Below are 21539 nucleotides of genomic sequence, written 5' to 3'. Positions count from 1 at the left end.
CCTTGATTAAAAAAAAAAAAATTTAATGGAGGTCCTGGGGATTGAACCCAGGACCTCATGCATGCTAAGCCTGGGCTCTACCTCTGAGCTATAGCCTCCCCTACCAGACACCTTGATTTTAACCCAATAAGACCATTTTATACTTTTGACCTCCAGAACTGTAAGATAATAAATTTGTGGGGGTTTTTTTTTGAGGGGGAGGTAATTAGGTTTATTCTAAGTGCTATGGGACTGTTAGCTATTATGTATTAGTATGTACTAGTTTCTGCCTGCTGCTGTGAGAAAGTACCACCACCAGCAGAAATATTAGTGTTTATGCTATAAGAGTTCTGGTTGCTGCCCAGAGCTCTGACCATAAAAATGCGAGGCGATATGTGAGGGAGAGTTTAGAGTTTTGTGTGTGTGTGTGTGTGTGTGTGTGTGTGTGTGTGTTTTCAAAAAAACAAATTTTTATTGAAGTAGAGTTGATTTATAATGTTGTATTAGTTTCAGGTGTAGAGCACAGTGATTTAGTCATATATATATTCTTTTTTGGATTCTTTTCCATCATAGGTTATTATAAAATATTGAATATAGTTCTCTGAGCCATAGAATAGGTCCTTTTGTTTATCTATTTTATACATAGCAGTGTGTATCTGTTATTCTCAAACTACTAATTTATCCCTTCCCTGAACTTTCCCCTTTGGTAACCATAGGTTTGTTTTCTATGTCTGTGAGTCTGTTTCTGTTTAATAAATAAGTTCATTTGTATCATATTTTTAAAATTCCACATATAAATGATATCATATGATATTTTTATTTCTTTGTCTGACTTACTTCATTTAGTATGGTAATCTCTAGGTCCATCCATATTGCTGAAAATGTCATGACTTCATTCTTTTTTATGGCTGCATAATATTCCATTGTGTATATATATCACATCTTCTTTATCCATTCATCCATTAATGGGTACTTGGATTGCTTCCATGTCTTGGCTATTGTAAATAGAGCTGCTATGAACACTGGGGTGCATGTATCTTTTTGAATTAGAGTTTTCATCTTTTCTGGATGTATGTCCAGGACTGGGATTGCTGGATCATGTGGTAACTCTATTCTTAGTTTTTTAAGGAACCTCCATACTGTTCTCCATAGTGGCTGCACCAATTTATATTTCCACCAGCAGTGTAGGAGGGTTCCCTTTTCTCCACACCCTCTCCAGCATTTCTTATTTGTGGGCTTTTAAATTATAGAGTATTTTAATGAATGAAATGAAGACTCAGAGAAGGGAAGTGAGAGGGACAGGGATCTGGAGAAATAAAGATAAAAACTATATTAGTTTCCTGCAGCTGCTGTAACAAACTACCACAGATTCACTGGCTCAAAACAACACAAATGTGGGGAGGGTATAGTTCAGTGGTAGAGTGTGTGCTTAGCATGCACAAGGTCCTGGTTTTAACCCCCAGTACCTCCATTAAAATTAAAAAAAAATGCAAACTCTTATAGTTCTGGACATTGGAAGTCCAAAATGGGTCTCAGCGTGCTCACATCAAAGTGTCAGCAGGGCTGGTTCCTTTTGGAGATTCTGAGGGAAGAATTTATTTCCTTGCCTTTTTTGGTGCTTAGGAACCACGCATATGTCTTGGCCCTGAATTACTCTGACTATCTGTGGTCACATCTCCTTCTCTGTCGGTCACCCCCATTGTCTCCCTCTAATGCAGACCCTTGAGATAACACTGAGCTCACCCAGATAATCCACGATCATCTCTCCATCTCAAGAGCCTTAACTTAATCACACCTGCAAAGTCCCTTTTGCTGCAAAAGGTGAAGGGCCACAGGAGGAAGCACCAGGGTTGGTCAGGAGACAGAAAGTGAGGGGAAAATATGGGCAAGAGATTTTATTGAGGTTTCTATGGGAGGGAAGGGACAAGTCAGTATAGGCAGGTGTAGGACTGGCAAGTTTGAATCGCTTGAGCAGGCTCTGGGGTATAGCGGCTGTCCTGAGTTGTCCAGTACCTGATTGCAGTGTGATTAGGACAGGGAAATATTGCTGGAAGTTTGTAGGTGCTCTATAAAGGAGGTGGTTGGGGTCTGGGCTCCGAGAGGTTGGTTTGCTTAGGAAAGGTGCAGTCAGTAGCAGGTGAGTGGTTGACTATCTCTAGCAACTGGCTGACCGTGGGAGTGTGTCTGTAAGACCCCAGATGTCAAAACATCAAAATCACATGGTTACTACAAAGCGAGACAGAGACCCAGAATATGGGGTGAAGGCAGAGTTGGAATCCCTGGGAAACACGAGTCCCCCATCCCCATCTCCCCATTTTTGTCTCTTCCTTGAGATTCCCAGTCCTCTCTCTAGCCACCCCAAACCCTGTCTATAGCATGAGCTGTGGCTCCTCTGGGACAGGATATTCCAAAGAGAGTGTAATCCTTGTATAACCTTTGCAGAGAGAGTAATCATTGTAAAATCTTTGCGCACAGATCAAAAAGAAAATTATTTTCAAATTAAACATGAAGGGCCATAATAATTTGTTTAAGACTGGAAGGAGGTCAGGTGGGAGGCAGGGATGGGATGAGGGTTGCTCCGGGGAAGAGGTGAGCCTGTTCTTGACCTTGTATGCAGGGTACTCTGTTGTCTGGGGTAACGGACTAGATGTGAACCTCCCCCACTGCTTTTTGGAACTTAGAGTCTCTTGTGGGGAGAGAGAGTAACCAAGTGGACACAGTTACAGATAAAGAATTGCAAAATGTAAAAAGCATCCTGGGAGGGCTGGATTCGGTTTCCTCAGATATGGGAGTCAAGGACTGGCTCCCAGAGACCCTGGTTGTATAGACATGTCTATTTCATAGCAACAATAACAGCTACTGCTTGCTAATCTCAAATTTCAGGGCAGAAGCCATGTCACTCATATGTATTGTTATTATCAGATCCTTCAAGGAATGCTGGAGCTGCTACCATTTTATGCCCATTTTCCAGGTTGCATCACTGAGGCCCAGCACCGAGTTTTCCAAGAGCAGAGAGAGGCTGTGGCTAATGTTTGTGAAGCTCATGGTTGTTGAGGTTCAGCAGGGGAAAGGTGGGGGGTCACAGCACACGTATCTTCCCAGGACCCTTCCTTGGACATTCCAGGGTTTGGGAATATGTATTGGTAATGAGCCTCCCAGATAATTTTTTTTATCACTGGGGCTTCCTTTACACTTCTTCCTCTTTGTGGATGCCAAACTAGTCCTGCCTCATGCCCAGTGATGTGTTGGTAAACAGGCTGTGGCAGGGGGCGGTGGTGGTGGTGGGCCTGTAATTTGAAGCCTCTGCCAATTTCCTTTGTTAGCTGTCAGTACAGACAGGTGTGACATCCAGAGCAATTGCAGCCACTTTGGGACAAGAAACGTGCAGCCCCCACACCTACTACAGCAGAACTGGGAGATAGGAGAAACCGGTTCCCTGAAGGCTTTGGAGTTACCCTACCTTGGGACTTCTAGTTTTGGGTAATAATACACTTTTTTTTTTATTGTTTAAGCCTAGGTTTGGGTTTTCTATCCTTGAGGCTTAAGGGATCTTACTGAAGGTGAGTGTTTGTGTGTGTGTGTGTGTGTGTAGGCAGCAGATCCATCATGAGAGGACAAAGATGCCAGGATGGAACCTCTCAGAAATGATGTTTGAACTGAATCTTAAAAAATGAGGACTTTGGCAGGTGAAGTGCATACGGGATTTCAGAAAGAACAGTATTTACAAAGAAACAGAGGCATGGATTTATTCCAGAAACTGTATTTGGATGGAACCAGAGTACAGAGCAGGACAGGGAGCCATGTGAGATAAGGCCAGAAAGGCAGGTGGGGCCTTCTGCATGAGGCAGAGGGGCTAGAACCAGATCCTGGGAAAGGGGCGAGGGGCCAAGACATTAGGGAGGGGCCTGAAGCTGAAGCGGCTTGAGGTCAGGGGTCAGGGGGAGTTGGGGCTCCTGGGATCAGAGTTGAGCAGCTCTGCTGAGGACTCTTCTAGCCTCTGCACCCAGCCATGGGGAAGACATCTTTGAGGCATTGCTGGCCCCACAAAGGGTAGAGAAAGGTCTCGAGGGACCAGCCAAGCCCCGTAAACCAATAGAAGCTGGACCCAAAGCAGCAGGCAGGATTCCAGCAGCTGTGAGGATGTGGGATGCTGAAGTGGTCACAACCTGGGCGGTGAGGCCACACCATCTAGCAAGGCAGGCGTGGAGCAGACCCTCTTGGGATGGAGGGGCTTCCCTAAGTTAGGTTGAGCCAGTGCGCACTTGACTGGACACGAGAAGGCAGGTCCCTTGGAAGGGGAGAGAAAGAAGGGACCACAGACTGGAAGGCGGCAGATATGGGGGCCTGGGCAGCAATTTGGGAATGCCATCCTGTTCCCCTCCCCGAGGAGGCCATGGGTGATGCCGGGCCCCCAGAGGAGGTTGACTGACACCTCATCCCCCTTCCAGCAGCCTCAATAGGAACCCAGAGTGCTGGCATCCCAGAAGGATCACAGGTTCTGTGAATCCCCTTGGGGCAGCCCTGGGGTCTGTTCAGGAACCTTCTTTTCTGAAGTGTCCACATCCTTCTGGTCACCAGCTGGAGCTGGGACAGGTGCATCATCTGGAAATGGCAGGCGGGGAGGAAATGGTAGAACTTGACATCCCAATACCTCCTCCCTCAGACCCAGGAGTCCAGGCCCCCAGCTCCCTCCCTGCCCCCTGGGCCCAAGACCCAGCACCTGTGTTGGGGTGGAACTTGAGCTGTCCTTCAGGGCCGACAGCTGGGTCATTGTGGCTTTGCTGCTGCTGTTTCCTCTGTTCCATTTGCAGAACAGCCTGCAGGGGGTGGGGGAGATCACCAGGCTCAAAGGGATGACCTTGAGTCTCCATGGCAATGCGTTAAGCAGTCATGGACCAGTCCCTTCTCCATGGGCCTCAGTTTTTCTCTCTCATTGAGAATTGGGCTTAATACTAGTTAAAGATCCAGTTCTCCCTCCCTTGTCATGGCTTGAGTTACACCTTGGGACATGGAAGCCTTCTTCCCTCCTTGGCCTTTCCCCCTCTACAGCTTATAACCCCACTGCCCTTATCCAACATGGCAGCCGCAGAGCAGTCAGGGATGGGGGTGTTTGCCCTTCCTCAAGATGGCGGCTGCTACCCAAGGATCTACCAATGATTAACAGAGCAGATGCAGGCCTTCCCGGTCTCTGGATACACAAGGACAAGAGCCACCAGGGCCTTAGAGGATGAACCCACTTCCCTGGCCAGTCACCTGCTGCAGCTCTCGTTTCTGGGCCTCCAGGCGGCCCTGGGAGCGCCCCAGAGCCTCGGTCTCCTGGCTAAGGCGCTGGGCCTTGGCATTGAGCTCTGCCTCCCGGGCAGCTAGCTCCTCCTCAAAACGCCTCAGCTCATCCTCCGTGTAGGCAGGGTGCATCTCCACTGTCTGCCGGGGTGAGGACAGAGGTCATCAGCAGGGTGACTCCAGCCTTGGCCCGCCCATGTTGGAGGGGGTTCAGAGAAGGCTGGGAGGCCTGGGCCATGCGTGGGGATGGGAGAGACCAGAGTCGGAGAGGGGTGGGAGATAAAGACCCAGAGAGGAGGAGACAAAGACTCAGGGGCTGGGAGATCAGAGATCCAGAGAGAAAGTGGCCAGAGACCCTGAAAGAAGGGTTAGGCCCGGGAGAGAGAGATACATTCAGGACCCAGAGTATCCCCGTGTCCTCACCTCCCAGCCCTCCCCCGTGTCCCCAAACTCCTTCCTCTGCGTAGATGCGAGGAACTCCTCCAGGGTCACGAGGCGGTCCTGGTTGGTGTCCACCTGGGGAGCCAGGGAAGGGTAAGCAACAGAGCTGGACGTCCCTCCCCCACCTCCACTGACCCCCACCTTCCCCTACTGCCACCCCTCTCACGTTCTTCATCACGTGTTCCCGCATGCGCAGCCGCTCCTCCTCCATCTCCCGCATATCGTCCTCTTCGTTCTTTGGGTCATACACCTTCTCCAGCTGCAGGGTCAAGCGAGAGGCGGAATGTACTGAGAGGCCCAGGGCAGCCTCCTTCCCAGGCTACTCCACCCACCTCCTTACACAGACAACTTCAACTCCCATCAGTCCTGCCACTGCTGGCAGCCTCTTTTTGCCCCAGGGGCTGCTGAGAGTTGCAGTTTTCCCCTGAACTCACATCCAGGGGAACCTGAGGGGACCACTAGGATCACTGAGGGGACACATGACTGATCTGGGCATCCTCTGAGCCCACAGCTTCCAAGATGCTCACCTCCTTGGTGAAGAGGGCCTCCAGCTCCTGCTCATCCAGGACCCCATCGCTGTTGATATCTGGGGAAAAGACAACAAGGTGTCTTGGGGGATCGAGGACTCTGGGTGGGTCAGGTTCCTGAGGGACCTGCTGGAGAAGGAATTTGGGGCTGATGCAGGGTCTGTTCTCAGGGGACAGGTAACAGTGGGTTTCTGAAAGTAGGATGGTGGCTTTCAGACTTCAGTGCCCCACAGGCCCCTTGCTAGGATAGCCCTTTACCTACCAGGGTCCCAAGAATGGGGAGCAGATGAAGATCAGGCTCCTGTGGGACCATTCTTGGGCCCAGTGTCATGCAAGATGACTTGATCCCTAGCATCCAGTGACCTGGGCAGAGGATCAGCCCCTCTGCCCAGGATCCAGGGGTGTCAGAGATCCCTGCCTCCCAGAACCAGCCCAGGGCTGACTCTGGTTGCCAGAGGAGCATTTCCCTGCCAGTCTGGCCCACTGTTTCCACCTCCTCTGCTCACTCAGATCAGCTCCCACACTAGTCCTACAGAGGTGGCCAGGAACCCCAACCTTGCAAATCCGATGGTTAACTTTTAGCCTTTATCTTACTGGACTTTGTGCCTTTGGGTCCCAGAATATTATCCTCTTCTCTCCAGCTGCCCTTCATTTTCCTTTGCTGGCTCTGTCCTCTTCCTGACCTCTACACGTTGGTGTACCCCTCTTCTCTACCAAATATTCAGATCTGTCCAGTATGGAAGCCACTAGCCACATGGGCTGTTTAACTTTAAACTGATAAACATTACACAAGACTGAAATTTCAGTTTTTCAGTCCCACTTGCCACACGTCAAACACCCAACAGCCCCATGTGGCTGGTGGCTGCCATCTTGGGCAGCAAAGGACATTTTCCATCGATACAAAGAGCGTTTGATTGGCCAAGACTTCCTTCAGTGGGCTCCTCCAGTCCCTCCACTTTAATGCTAACTGCAAGCTGCCTCCATACCTGAATATTCAACTGCCTACTCTCCATCTCCACATAAATGTCTAACAGACATCTCTAATTTGACATGAACAGACCAGTTCCCAATCTTCTCTGCCAAACCTGCATGCTCTTCCCTCACCATCTTTCCAGTTGTGCCAAATACCTGAGTCACCCTTCACTCTTCCATTCCATTATAATCCTCATCCAGTCCGTCTGCAAGTCCTACCAGCTTGACCTTCAAAATGAATCCAAAATCCAACCACTCTTCCCTACTTCCATGATCTAGCCACCAGCATCTCATGCCTTTCAACATGGCTCCTGGCTTTGGACCTTGGCCCCTACAGCCTGTCCTCGACACAACGCCCAGGTGGATTTTGTCAGCAACTTATGGCAGATGGTGTCAGTTCCTCTGCTCAAAGTCCTTTTGTGGTGTCCTACCCAAAACAGAATAAAACCCAAATTCCTTATCCCAGCTGTAGAGCTGCTGTAACCTCCCCAAGTCTTTCTTACCATTCTTTTCTTCAAGCATTCTGCTCCAGTGACCTTGGAAACCTATCAAGTTCATTCCTCCCTGTGTGTGCCTGCTGTTCCCCACAACCTAGACCCTCTTCCCCCAAATATCTGTAAGACTCAACCCCTCAGTTCACTGAGGTCTTGGTTCAAATGTCATCTCACTAGAGCTGTGCTGTTCAATCCAGCAGCCATGAGCCACGTGGGGCAAATGAACTTTAAGAGCAACCAGATACAATGAAAAACTCATTTCTTTTACATTCTGCTAAATGAAGTAAGCCAGTCACAAAAAGACAAATATTGCATGAGTCCACGTATATGACATAGTTAGAATAGTCGAATTCAGAGAGAGAGAAAAGAGAAGAGAAGTTATCAGGGGCTGGGGGAGGGGTAATGGGGAGATGATTAATACAGAGTTTCAGGTCTGCGAGGATGAAGAGAGTTGTACAACAGTGTGAGTGTACTTAACACGACTGAAACATACGCTTAAAAATGGCTGAGACATTAAATTTTATGCTATGTGTATTTTACCACAATTACAAATTTTAAAAAATTTAGTTTATCAAAAAAAAAATTAGTTCCTTCATTGTAAAACCCTTATTTCAAGTGCTTAATAGCCACATGGGGCTGGTGGCTGGGTACTGGGCAGTACAGACGCGGAACATTTCCACCAGCATAGAAAGTTCTGTTGGACAATGCTGGTCTAGCAAAAACCCTTTCCAATCAGGCTCTCTAAAGTCATCACTCTAGGCCCTTAATCCCGCTGCCCTTGTAGCCACAGTACATGTTAACTACCTCAGCATCTATTATAGAACCTATTTCACTGATTCTAAAATGTAGTTTTTGGGGGTGGGTATAGTTCAGTGGTAGAGTGGGTGCTTAGCATGCATGAGGTCCTGGGGTCAATCCCCAGCACCTCCATTAAAAAGAAAAAAAATTAAATAAGTAAATAAACCTAATTACCACCCCCAAAACCCCCTCAAAACAAATATTAATAAATAAACCTAATTACCTCCCTTTCCAAATAAGATGTGCTTCCCCCACCCCGTATTTTATTATTTTATTATTTATTAACTTATTTTCTGGGGTAGGGAGGTAACTAGTTTTTGGTTTTTTTTTTTTTTTTTTTTAATTTTTAGAGCAGGTACCGGGGATTGAAGCCAGGATCTCATGCATGCTAAGCATGCACTCTACCACTTAAGCTATACCCCACCCCCTGTATTTTATCATCCATGAAATTGGGGGGCATCTTATCATGATAGTGTGTCACTTCAATGGACAGCTTATGTAACATTCAAGTGTATTTTACACTCCACGGCCACTGAGAGTCACTGAAATACAGAATTATCTGTTTGCCTGATCACTGGCTCTGTAATGGCAGGGGGACTTTGTTTTGTCCACAGCTGTTTCCATGGGGTCTCTGTGAAGCTGGGTCCTTAGAGGTCGCTTAGTAAACATTTGCTGAATGAATGAATCAGGCTCTGCTGAGCTCTGGTGACAGGCTGTAGCTTCTGGGTCAGGGTCCTGGGCACCCCTGAAGGTGTCTGGCAAGCCCAGGCTAGGTTTCCAGACAGGAAGAGAATGAAGGGAAATGTGTCTCTGAACCACCCTGGAGAAGGGGCTTCCTGGGTCCCTGGAGGCCTATTTATCAGGGAGCAGCCTGCCCTGAGTGACAGGGCTCCCAGAGGGAACCAGGGCTTCTAGGCTGCCATGGGAGGGGGGCCTAGGCCTAGCCAAGCCTGGTTTGCCCAGTTAGAGGATACCAGCCAGTCCTTAAAACCCAGAGGTGGAGTGTATGCCAGAAAAAGGCCCAGCTCTTCCATAGAAGACCCCAGCCTTAGCAACAGGGAGGGACAGGGCCTTCTAGATCACCAGAGGAGATGGGCTTAGACTCTCTGGCCTGCCTAAGCCCCATGAGATAGGGAGGCCCCTTCTTAGCGTTCAGGCCCCAGAAAGGTCAGAGCCCCAGAGTTAGCCTGGGTCTTGGGACTCCCTCCCCACCTTACCATGCAGTATGAAGAAGGTCTTGGGGTTAAACCTGTTGGGGTCCAATCCATCCAGCTCCTCCCATACCTCCTTCAACTGGGCTTGGCTGCCCTGTGGAAGGGAGAGCCAGGGGCTCATGAGCAAGAAGTCTGGGTCCCACAGGATAAAGCTAGAGAACCCTGTACCCCCATCCCTCAAGTGTCATGCCCTTCAAGCAATCTAAGAAAACTACAACTCCCAGCAGCCCCTGGGGGTAGCTGGACACCTCAGAAGAGGCTTTTGCCTCAAAGTCTGCTGGGAGTTGTAGTTTTTCAGCTACTTTCTTCCGGAGCTTGGTGAGTTGGACATAGTGGGAGGTGGGCACGAATGCGGGTCCTTACAGGCACGTTGACTTTGGGGTGTTCTCGGTGCCGGCGCTGTTGCTCTTCCAGCTTCCTCTCTGCCTCCTTTCGCTGCTCCTCTCCCAGTGACTCTAGATAACGGCGTCTCTCATGTTCCTTGAGCATCTCGTAGCGTTTAAACTCTTCGTGATGGGCTGCGTCATACTGGGCAAGGTCCCGGGTGGCCTGGGGAAAGGCACACGGTCACTCTTGTCTCACCTCTATGCCCAGCCCCTAATTCCAACCTCCAAATGCCAGGCCTTTGGCTCTGAATCTGGCCCAACTTCCACCTGTGCTGGGTCTCATGTCCTGATGTCACTTTTTGCCCCATCACACATAACCTTCTCTCTCTGCTCAAAAAAGATTAGGATAGTTAAACAATGACAACTTTAACTCACCTCTTTCAAGTCCTCCACCATCTCAAGATCATGGAGGAATAAATAATAAACAGCACACAAGGTGGACTTAATACAGAAAGCAGTGCAGCTAGGTAGTAAAGAACATGAGGCCTCTAACTATTCTGCCCAGCGTTCAAATCCAGGCCTTGTCGTGTAAACAAATCCCACTAGCTGTGTGACCCTACGCAAGTTACTCAGTCTCTCTGTGCCTCAGTTTCCATCTCTGGAAAATGGAGATAATAATACTATACTGGGTTGTACAGTGTCCCCCCAGAATTCACGTGCACCTGAACCTCAGATTGTGATTTTCCTTGGAAGTAGGACCTTTGCAGATGTAATCAGCTAAGATGAGGTCCTACTAGATTAGGGTGGGCCCCAATTTTAATGACTGGTATCTTTATAAAAGGCTACAGAGAAGATGCAGAGGGACACAGGGAGAATACCAAGTGATGATGGAAGCAGAGACTGGAGTGATGCATCTACAAGCCAAGGAATGCTGGCAGCCACTAGAAGCTGGAAGAGGCAAGAAGCAGATGCCTCTAGGGAAACCCTGGTTTTGGCCTGGTGATACCAGTTGTGGATTTCTGGCCTCCAGAACGGTGAGAGGATACCTTTTTGTTGTTTTAAGCCACTGAGTCTGTGGTAGTTTGTTACAGCAGCTGCATGAAACTAATACACCCAGGAAGACCCTTCTTGACTTGTGACCTACACTGCAAGGCAACACATTCATGTTGTTTAAAGCTACTAAGTCTGTGCTTATTTGTTATACAGCAACAACAGAAAACCAATACAGCTGTTGTATGGGGAACAGATGGAACAGCAGGGGTTCTAAACCTGGGGTAACTTCCACCCCCAGGGGACAGCTGTCGACATCTGAAGACAGTGTTGGTTGTCGCAACTGGGGGAGTCTACTGGCATCAGGCGGGTGGAGGCCAGGGAAGCTGTTAAACATCACACAGCACAAACAGCCCCCACAACCAAGGAGCCCGGCTCTCAACATAATGGTTAAGACCAGGAGAATGACAGTGGGGCTGGAAGAAAGTGGACAGTTTCTGGAGTGTTCTGGAAATAAGCAGCAAAAATATCCCACAGGGATCAAGGTCCAGGCCAGGCAAGGATTAAATCAAATGGTTGCTATTATCTTCATGGCCACCAGATGGAGCTCCAGCAGGACAGAAAACAGCTGGCTGAGGTTCAGGCCTCAGACTCTGGGGAGGATTTTTAGAAAATACTGGCCCTCTGCAGCCGCTGGCCGCGGAGAACACTGGGCAAGGGTAAGTGGGCTCGTGCCCCAGGCTCTGCTCTCTTCTCCCCCTCTCCAAAGCTCCCCCCAGTCCTCTGCCTCTAGGTCCCCGACACACTACCGTCTGGATGAGCAGCTCCAGGTCCCGGGCCTCGAACGTGTGCTGATTCTGAGGGTCCAGGTGTTCAAACTGCTTCAGGAGGCTCAGGTGATCCAACTGTACATCTAGATGAGAGAGAAGATGGGGGGGAAAAATGAAGAACTCATGCAACATTCTTTCTTTCAAAATCCCTATCCTGGGCCGGATATGCTCTAAAGGAGGTCACAGAGGGCACTGGGGAGGCCCAGAGAATGGCTTGAATGAGCCTGGGGCAATCAGGAAGGGCTTCTTGGAGGAGGCAATACCACAACTGAGTCTGATGCTTAAAATAATAATGACCATGATAATAACCAACATATATCAAACACTTACTAAATGCCAGGCCCTGATCTAAACACATTAAACATGTTAAGGCATTTACTTTTCACAGAAATCTTAAACATAGGTTCTGTGATTATCCCATTTTATGGAAGCGAAAACTGAGGCCCAGAGAGAAGTGATGTGTCCAGGTCACCATCTGGGAAGTGGCAGGGTGAGGATTAGCACAGTCATTGGGCTCCAGAGCATGTGACCCTCAACCTCTGTTCTGGGTTGAATCTCATGCCCTGACATTCACATGGGGGCTGAAGTCCTAACCCCCAGGACCTCAGAATGTGATGTTATTTGGAGAGAGTCTTCACAGAAGTGATCAAGTTAAAATGAGGTCATTAGGGTGGGTCCTAATCCAATATAATGGGTGTCCTTATAAAAAGGGGAAATTTGGACACAGAGACATGCACTGAGGGAAGATGATGTGAACAGACATGGGGGGAAGATGGCCATCTGCTCATCAGAGACCCAGAACAGAGCCTCCCTCACAGTCCTCAGAAGGAACCAACCCTGGCAACACCTTGATTTTGAACTTCTGGCCTCCAGAGCTGGGAGCCAACCAACGTCTGTTATTTAAGCCACCTGGTGTGTGGTACTCCGTAACAACCCTAAAAATGCTAATGCCAGAGGGGCAGGCGACAGGGCACACATGCGAAGGGAGGAGCTGGGACGGGTGTAGCAGTAAGGGTGGACTTAATCCTGAGGACACTGGGGAGCCATAATGGGTATTTTTTTTTAAATTTTTTGGGGGGGAGGGTAGCTAGGTTTTATTTATTTAGTTAGTTAATGGTGGTCCTGGGGGTTGAACCCAGGACCTCATGCATGCTAAACCTGCACTCTTCCACTGAGCTATACCCTTCCCCCTCATAGTGGATTCTGAGCAGAGGGACAGGACTTGAACTGGGTGCTGTGATAGGTTGCATGCAGCTCCCCCTCTCCCCCTGACATCCACATCCAGATCCCTGGAATCTGTGAATATGCGACTTCACGGAGCAAAAGGGAATTTGCAGCTGTGATTATATGAAGGATCTTGAGATGGGGAGATGATCCTGGATTATCTGGGGGAGAGGGGTTAAATGTAATCCTTCTAAGAGGGAGGCAGCAGGAGACCTGACTCCAGTAGGAGGCAAGGTGATGACCAAAGGAAAACGCTATGCTGCTGGCTTTGAAGAGGCTCTCAGCCATGGAATGCAGCTCTCGAAGCTGGAAAAGTTAAGGACACAGATTCCCTGCCCCCCAGCCTCCAGAATCAACGAAGCCCAGTTGACACCTTGATTTCTGCCCAGTGAAACTGATCGCTGATTTCTGATCTCTGAACTGTTAAGAGAATGAATGCTTGTTGTTTTAAGCCACTGTTTGGTGACTTGTTCTATCGGCCACAGGAAACCAACCGAGGTGTTTACGGGATTTGCTAACACTGGCTGCTCTCTGGGAAATAGAAAACACTGGGAAAAGCAGGGGTGGTGGCAGGGAGCCCAGGGAGGAGGCAACGGCTCTGATCCACGTGGGACCTAAGTGGCAGCAACAGCTGTGGAGGGAAGTGGTCAGAATCTAGAGATATTCTGAGTTGTCCAAGGGACAAAAGTGGAAGTATGCAGCTTAGCACATGGAACATAATAAGCAGTCAATTGACAGGAGAGATTTTTCTCATTCGTGACAAGGGAACACTTAATTCACCAGAGATCAAGTCAGAATCTGAAACTATAGTAATTAAAACAGCAGGACAGAGAAGGCGTGGATGCTTATGTCGAAGGAAACCATGCCTATCTGGTCACCTTAGAGCCCCAGCACTCAGCTCAGCACCTGGCACAAAGCAGGACTCAAGTCATATTGGGTCAATGGATAAAAGACATCAGATAGGAAGGAAAACAAAGCTCAGCTCTCTGACCCTCAACACCATCTGCTCAGGGTCCCCATCTGTAACATGAGTCTTACGAGGTATCAGGAAATGAAGGGAGAGGCAGAAGGCAAATCTCAAGAAAGTGGGCTTGTTCTTACACTTAGTGATGGGCCAAAACTTTCCCCACAGTACCAGAATACCCCACAAAGCTACCATGAGTGAAACAGCCCGGTCCGTCACAGACAATGGGTGCAAATAACCCATGTCCATCAATAGATGAATGGACAAACCAATGGTGGTAGAGCCAGACAAGGGAATATTACTTGGCCCTGAAAAGGAATGAACTAGTGATATAAGCTGCAGGATTACACTAGAAGAAGCCAGACACAAAAGATTACATATCGTATGAATCCATTTGTACTAAATGTCCACAACAGGCAAATCTAGAGACAGAAAGTAGGTTCCCAGGGGTTGGGGGAATAGTGGGGTAGAAGCTACAGGGTCCAGTGATTCTTTTGGGGATGATAAAAATGCTCTAAAGTTGACTTTGATAATGGTTGCACATACCTGTGAACATACTAAAAAACCACTGAACTGTACACTCTAAATGGGTAAATTGTTTAGTATATGAATCTTATCTCAATAAACTCATTTAAAAGAAAGAGCATGGTCAGACACAGATTATAACAAACTATATCTCTAGGAATGTTAGAAATAGGATGGGATCTTGGAATGTGAATCCACTCAAACCTCTCTCTTCCAGGCACTTTTTTTTTCTTTTTCTTTTTTAGCCAAAAAATTAGACTATAAATTACAGCTTTACATATAAATGCCAGGAAATTAGAATCATTTCAGTGAGGGAGAGAGAGAATAAGCCAAGGAAAAATACAGTGTAACCTGTTGAACTTCCTGACTCTGATCACTGTACTATAGTTTTGTAGAACATTGTCATTCTGAGGAAAATCACGCCGAAATACTTAGGCATAAAGGAATACGGTGTCTGCAAGGAACTCACAAATGTCAAGGGCAGTTAAATGGTGCAAATGTTAACAACTGGAGAATCAGGGTATTGGGGAGTTTTTGGTGGTATTCTTGCAACTTTTCTGTTAAGTTTGAAGTTACATCAAAATTTTAAATGACCCTGATTTGTTAAAATAAAAATTAAAAACCTGAAACAAAAAAAACCAACCGAGCAACTAACAACAGACTAATGTTAATAGTAGATTGTGCTAGGAAGGAAACTTGATCAGTCTTCCACGCAGATTTTACGGGGGTGGAGAGAATGAGGCCACCCCGCCCACCCGCTGGCCACGCCCACCCACCGGCCTCTGCTTACTGGGCTCCTGCTCCGCATCCATCTTGGCCTTAAGCAGCATCCGCAGCCTCGACACCTCCTGCCGCTTGAGCTCGTCCAGCTTGGTGCGGACGTGGTGGCTGACAAAGTCCAGCTCCCGGCTCAGCTTCCCGCTCTGCCCGGAGAAGGAGGGACACTGGTCAGGCTGCCCTCTCTGGAACCTTCTACAAGTTTTCTCATGCCCCACCCTGGGGCTCCCCAGAGCCCCTGAGACAAGATTCCAACCCCTCAGCCTGGCAGTCAAGGCCCTTCTCATCTCCTGTCACTCATCAAATCACACTCTTGGTTCCAGCAATACTTACATGGGGGCCCCATGATCATAGCTCTTTCCCACCTCCCGGCCTTTGCACATGCTGGTCCCTCTGCCTGGGATTCTCTCTTGCCAATGCTTTTCAGGCCTAACCAAATCATCCTGACTGTCCTTCAAAACTCTAAGCAGATGGCATCTCCTTTGGGAAGAATCCTCTGACAAACCCCTTGGCCCCACTACACACAAACACACATACACACACACAAACTGAGTCAAGTGCCTTCTCTGAGCGACCTGTATCATTGCTTTGGCTTATGTCTGTTTCTCAGTCAGAGCTGACCTCATTCCTTTCCTGCTCACAGCTCCCCATGGCTCCCCAGTATCAGCAGGACAGAATCCCTGGGCCGAGCACTCAAGACCCTGCAGGAGCTTCCATCTGCCCATGCCCACCCCCCACCCTGCCCATGCCCCATCCCCCTTGTCTTTAAGTCAGTTTTAAGGCACTGCCAGCCACCAGCTGAAGGCACCAGAATGCTTCGTCAGCACACATGGTTCCTACTGTCTGAAATGTCATCCTTTCCCCCTCCCACATATACACATTTCAACTTCTATACCAGACACTCCCACTCAGAATTTCAAACCTCACTCGGAGTATCCTTTTCCTCACTTGTCAGACAGACTGGGTCCCTCTTGGGGCTTCCCCAGCACCCCCACTACCTCCATTATTGTTCAGAGGGCTTTCTCAGCTACTCCTGACTCACATCTGGTCTCTCCAGCCTGTGAAGGGGTGTGGCCTTTGCAGAGGCAGCAGGACAAGGGATCCCAGTGACAGTCATATTAACCTCAACTAGTCAAACACCTACTATGAGCCAAGTCCTGTGCTGAACTCACTGAGTCAGTCCTCTAATCCTGCCCTCCACCCCATTTTACAGATGAGCAAACGGAGGCCCAGGAGGAGAAGCTGCTGGCCCATAGTCCCTCAGTGAGGATGGGCAGCCAGTTTCCAGCCTGGTGACCAAGGCAGTGTCATGGCTCCCCAGAGTGGGAGTTTTTGGTTCAAATCCCAGCCCTGGCACCACTGCACTGCGTGACCCCAGCACATCTCTTCTCTGCCAAGCCCTTGAAGTGGGGATTATCGCTGATTTGCACAATCCCCCCCTCACCCCTCTCAACAGAGAAATTGCTACACGAGCCTCCTGGTTTCTTGAGAAGGAAACCAAGGCACAGAGGGGTGTGGCCACTTGCCCAGGAGAGCATGAGGTGGAGATGAGACTGGAATGCGGCACCATCCCACTGCAGAACCTGCCTGTCTATATGGCCACTCTGTTTCTGATGTCACTTCCCAGCTGTATGACCTTGGGCAAGCCAGATGGCCTCTAGGATCTCTGTTTCCCTGGCTGGGCAGTGGGACAGTCTGGGCTCAGCAGTCTCTAGGTCTGCCGTCCACTGCCCGGGGCCAGGCAGATGGGGACAGACAAGAGTCCCAGGAAGGCTGGGAGGTCTTGGGGGGAGCAGGGCTGCCTCCCCATCAGTCCCAAGTCTTGGGGACTTCCCTGGGCCGAAGTGTTTGGAGAACTCAGGGTGGATTCCCTAGGTGGGACATTCCAACCTGCACCCAAATGGGGAGGGGGTTCAGGGTGGGATGGAGGAGTGGGGGCAGACAGCCCTCTCTCCTCACAGAGGGTGACACCATCCTTTCTAAGGGATGCTGCCCCGGGGAATGGCGGGGGTATGATCTCCGGGTGCAGCCAGCTCAAGGGGCCTACAAGAAGGACAGATACTGCTATCAGCATCTGCCTCTGTAAAATGGGGAGAATCATGGCTCCTTTGGGGGCCTAATGTGAGAGTTAGGGGTGACATGAGTGATGACAGCATCTCCCCTATTTTGAATTCTTCCTGGGTAGAGAGTGCCCAGTACCCCCGGACCCAGCCCTCACTCTGTGCTTACTGAGGATGACCACTGTGCACCTCGAAGCCTTTTACACATCTTACCTCGGAGAGTCCTGTGAGGCAGGTTCTATTATTACCCTATTTCACAGATGGGGAAACTGAGGCACAGTGAGGGGCGGTCACCCAGCTGGTAAATGGTAGAACTGAGACTGGGAACCTGTGTCATGTGTAGCCACACTGAACCACACATCTGGTCTTTCCCAGATCCCTTCCCAGCTGTGTGACCCAGAGAAGCGAATCCCCCCTCCAAGGCTCAGTTTTGTAATAGCTGGAAGATTTCCCTTTAGGGAACTCAGTCCTTTCCTGAGCTCTGCCCTCTGAATGCGCATCCTCTCCCATAGCGCTGGCACACAGCCGCACCTTGATGTCCTCGGCGTTGGCAGCCTGCAGCTTTTCCCGGAAGTGCCCGTCGGTCTCCAGCACGTTGATGACCTCTTGGAGGTACCGGTGATAGTACAGGCCTGTATCCTGAGGCGACAAGGATGAATATAGTAGCCCCAACCTTTTCTGGGTCTCCCCTGCAGGTAGGATCCAGGTTCTGCTTCCCTGGGCACCTGCTGAGGGACCCAGAGACCACCCACCCCACCCCTCAGCAGGAGGCCTACTCTGTGGGACAAAGACTCTGGAGCCAGCAGACCCCAGCTGCTCTGTAACCCTCGGTTAACTGCCTGATCCTCTGGGCCACAGTTCTCACCTCTTCCCAGGTCTGTCTGTACTGAAGATGAAATGGAATTCACATGGGTAAACACCCAGTCCAATGCTGCCCACAGAGGGAACACACTGGTACTTGTTTCCAAGAAATGACATATACATCCATTCGTTCATTCACTCAAAAAGCATTCACTGAGCTCCTACCATGTAGCAGGCACGGTTCCAGGGTACACAGCCAAGTGAACAAGATAGAAATTCCTGGACTCCTGGTCGTAGCCCTGCCATGCGTAGATGGCTGGCCTTTTCCTCTTCTGTTTGTAAAATAGGCAATAAATTCCCTACCTCGCAGAGCTGCGGTGAAAATTAAATGAGATAAAAAGCCTGGCACTATGATAAGGCTGTGGAAGATAGTCCCCATCTGCTAGTGCTATCATTAGATATGTTGTGGAACACATCATAGGTAACAAATGATAACAGATCACCAGCCATGCCGCTGTGGGTATACCAACTTCCCACTGCTGCTGTAACAGAGTACCACAAGCTAAGTGGCTTAGAGCAACAAAAATTTATTCTCTTAGGAGGTCAGAAGTCCAAAATGTGTCAGCCGGGCTGAGGTTATTCGGGAGACTCTAGGGGAGAATCTGTTTCCTCACCTTTCTGGCTTCTAGAGGCTGCCTGCCTTCCCTGGGTCATGCCCTGCATCACTCTGACCTCTGCTTACATCATCACATCGCCTCTGACGCCAACCTTCTGGCTTCCCTCTTATAGGGAACCCTTGTGGTTACCCTGGGCCCACCTGGATAATACAGGCTAATTTCTCCACCTGAAGATCTTAACTCAATCACACCTGCAAACACTGCTTTGCCACGTAAGGTGATATACTCACAGGTTCTGGGGATGAGGGCATGGACATTTTGGGGGGCCATTATTCCAAACACAATGGCTGAAATCCTAAATCTGCCAGTTACTGGCTATATGACCTTGTTAAGGACTGCTGGGATGCCTAGCTAAATTTAAATTTCAGATAAAACAACAAATAACTTTCAGTATAAGTATACTGTGTGGAGTGCACTTATACTAATAATTTTTCTTTGTTTATCTGAAATTCAAGTTTAACTGGGTGTCCTGTGTCTTTATTGGCCCAATCTGGCAATCTTAGTCCTTGGGCAAGTTATTTAATCTCTCTGTGCCTCAGCTTCCTCACCTGTAAAGTAAGGGTAATGAGTACCCACCTCATAGGGGCTGTTGTGAGGATCAGAGGAGTTAATATCTTTAAATATTTAACTCGCTACTTAGTGGGAGCTGTCAATGTTGTCATGATTGCTATGATTGATGTTTATAACCCTGTGTGGTTTCCATTAGCCCCAGAATAAAGAAATTCTCCACCATGGCCCACAAGGCCCAGTGTGATCTGCCCTGTCCCCTCTCTGACCTCAGCTCCCCATCACTTGCCTCACTGGCATCCTCCAAGTCCCTCTACCACTCTGCTTTCTCCTACCAGACAGCCTTTGCCGGGCTGTTCCTTCCGTCTGGAACATTCCTTCCCACACTTTGGATCTCAGCTTAAGTGACCCTTCCTTCCTCCCTGACCATGTCACCTGATGTCTGTTCTCAGAGAGCCTTGCTGTTTGTCTTCCCAGTGAATCAGGCATGGGGCTTGTTCCAGCACTGTGCCTGGCTCGTAGATGCTCAAGAAATGTGTCAAAAGAATGAAAGGAAAGGGGACTCAAGCAGCCCTTCTGTGACTGCAAAGATTTCATGGAACAGAGACTTAACTTGCTAGGTGGGGACCTACCACACGTGGAAAGATCTGTTCCACAGATAGTGAAGTGCTCATCCCTACTGGGAGCTGCAGGATTCCGGCCACAAATCAGGGTATTGGCCTTGAGGATCTTTAAAGTTCCAAATTCCCTAAAACTAAAGGTTTCATAGGGTTCCATAAACGCTCGTTGTAATAAGCAGTTTACACGCCCCAGTCATAATTTAAACTACAACTCCCATGAGCGCCATGATGCGAGGACACCCCAGTTAGCTAACACCACCTGCTCAAGGTGCTACTGGGAAATGTAGTTCTTTTTTTCCAGATGCCTTCTTAAGAGGAGGGCGTCGTAAAAGAGCAGAGAGGTTTAGATGGGGATGTGATGCAGATTTTTTTTTAATCTAAAATCTGACCTGGTTTCCCATACCTCAAAGTCAGGGGCTTAGAAATCTGACCCCCTCCCCCACACCCCAAGTTTTTCACCACCTCAAAGCCCTGGGATAGCAAAGAATGGCAGGCAAACTACAAGCCGCATCCGTGGGTTGGAGTAGCCACCCAGGGGCCACCGAGGACGCAGGAATTGTAGTACCACTGCAAACACCTGGCTGGCGAGCAGGGCAGGGCCACTCACGGGGCTCTCGGTCGCGGGATTCTCCTTCTGGGTAGCCCCCCGCTCCAGAGGCACGGCCAGAATAACGCGCAGCAACAGCAGAGGTGGCAGGATGAGGAGGGCGGCCCAGGGCCCAGAGGGAGGCATGGCGGGGTGGTCTGTGGGAGGCAGAGAAGTGGAATACGTCTGTCCCAAGCCTCCTCCTCCCCTGGACTCTGGAGTCTGGACCCTCCCCACCCTGCCCTGTTCCAAGAGTCATGACTCAAAGCGTTTCGTTTCCCGGGACCCAGGATACAGTGCCTCTGACCTTCCCTAACTCAGACCCAGGAATCCTGGTTTCCAGCACCCGCTTCGCTTAGACTCAGGAATCCGGGATTTCGACCCTCTCTTTCCCCTGACCCAAAGGTCCAGGGCACCAGCCTCCTTTTTTCTCAGGATCTAGAGGTACTGGTGTCTTCCTCCGAGACTCAGTTTTCCAGCCTCTGGTCCCCTGTCTCCCTTCTTCCCGGAACCCAAGAATCTGGGTCCCCCCAGCCCCTCACCTCTCCTTCACCGCAGAGGGCGTTTTCCTGAGCTAGGACCTCCGCTGCGTTCTCGGTGATTTCCCCCCTAAGCCACGCCCACCTTCCAGCAGAGGACCCGCCTTCGGCAGCCAGATTGGTCTACGCTGGCTCCAAGTCCCTCCGGCCTCTGCCTAGCGGCCCCGCCCCTCATCGAAGTCGCTGGCCTTTTCTCGAAAGCCTGGCTTACTTTCTTGGAAGCTCTATCTTGTGACGCCACATTTCCTGCTTTTTAGGCGAAAGGAGAAAAGGGGCTTTCAAAGAGAACTACAACTCCCTCCGGAACGGGGGAAAATGAGTCAACTTCCGCGGGCATATTGGCCCCTTCGCCTCATGGGAGTTGTAGTTTTCCCATTTATTTTCTCCCCAAGAGGTGACTGTGAA

At 49.4% G+C, this 21539-nt stretch overlaps 1 protein-coding gene across 3 annotated transcripts; it reads right to left on the bottom strand.

Annotated features, from left to right (window-relative positions):
• Nucleotides 1-3723: 3723 nt before the first annotated feature.
• NUCB1 (nucleobindin 1) lies at nucleotides 3724-21366 on the bottom strand. Of its 3 annotated transcripts, none has more exons than XM_064489499.1 (13): nucleotides 21346-21366; nucleotides 20587-20753; nucleotides 17936-18043; nucleotides 15358-15490; nucleotides 11834-11937; nucleotides 10072-10257; nucleotides 9712-9802; nucleotides 6231-6289; nucleotides 5870-5962; nucleotides 5686-5778; nucleotides 5233-5403; nucleotides 4700-4796; nucleotides 3724-4581 (listed from the first exon to the last, which is right to left on the bottom strand). In XM_064489499.1, the coding sequence occupies exons 2-13, from the start codon at nucleotides 20740-20742 to the stop codon at nucleotides 4469-4471; spliced, it is 1404 nt and encodes a 467-aa protein (XP_064345569.1). In that variant the 5' UTR covers nucleotides 20743-20753; nucleotides 21346-21366; the 3' UTR covers nucleotides 3724-4468. The 3 variants fall into 3 exon arrangements, with proteins under 3 accessions (XP_064345569.1, XP_010994661.1, XP_010994663.1); XM_010996359.3 differs by lacking the exon at nucleotides 21346-21366 and adding an exon at nucleotides 21138-21280; XM_010996361.3 differs by lacking the exon at nucleotides 21346-21366 and adding an exon at nucleotides 21138-21279 and having other exon boundaries at nucleotides 20617-20753.
• Between the last annotated feature and the right edge of the window lie 173 nt (nucleotides 21367-21539).

This window comes from Camelus dromedarius, chromosome 9 (genome assembly GCF_036321535.1).
Source record: "Camelus dromedarius isolate mCamDro1 chromosome 9, mCamDro1.pat, whole genome shotgun sequence".
Lineage (NCBI taxonomy): Eukaryota > Metazoa > Chordata > Mammalia > Artiodactyla > Camelidae > Camelus > Camelus dromedarius.
This window is presented reverse-complemented; position numbering and strand designations above follow the sequence as displayed.

Excerpts from the sequence above, each read along its gene's own strand:
- NUCB1 (XM_064489499.1), bottom strand. The coding sequence starts at position 20,742 with ATGCCTCCCTCTGGGCCCTGGGCCGCCCTCCTCATCCTGCCACCTCTG. Across the intron at positions 5,963-6,230 it reads AGGCCCTCTTCACCAAGGAG|CTGGAGAAGGTGTATGACCC; the intron begins GTGAGCATCTTG and ends TTGACCCTGCAG. Across the intron at positions 5,779-5,869 it reads GGGAACACGTGATGAAGAAC|GTGGACACCAACCAGGACCG; the intron begins GTGAGAGGGGTG and ends CTGGCTCCCCAG.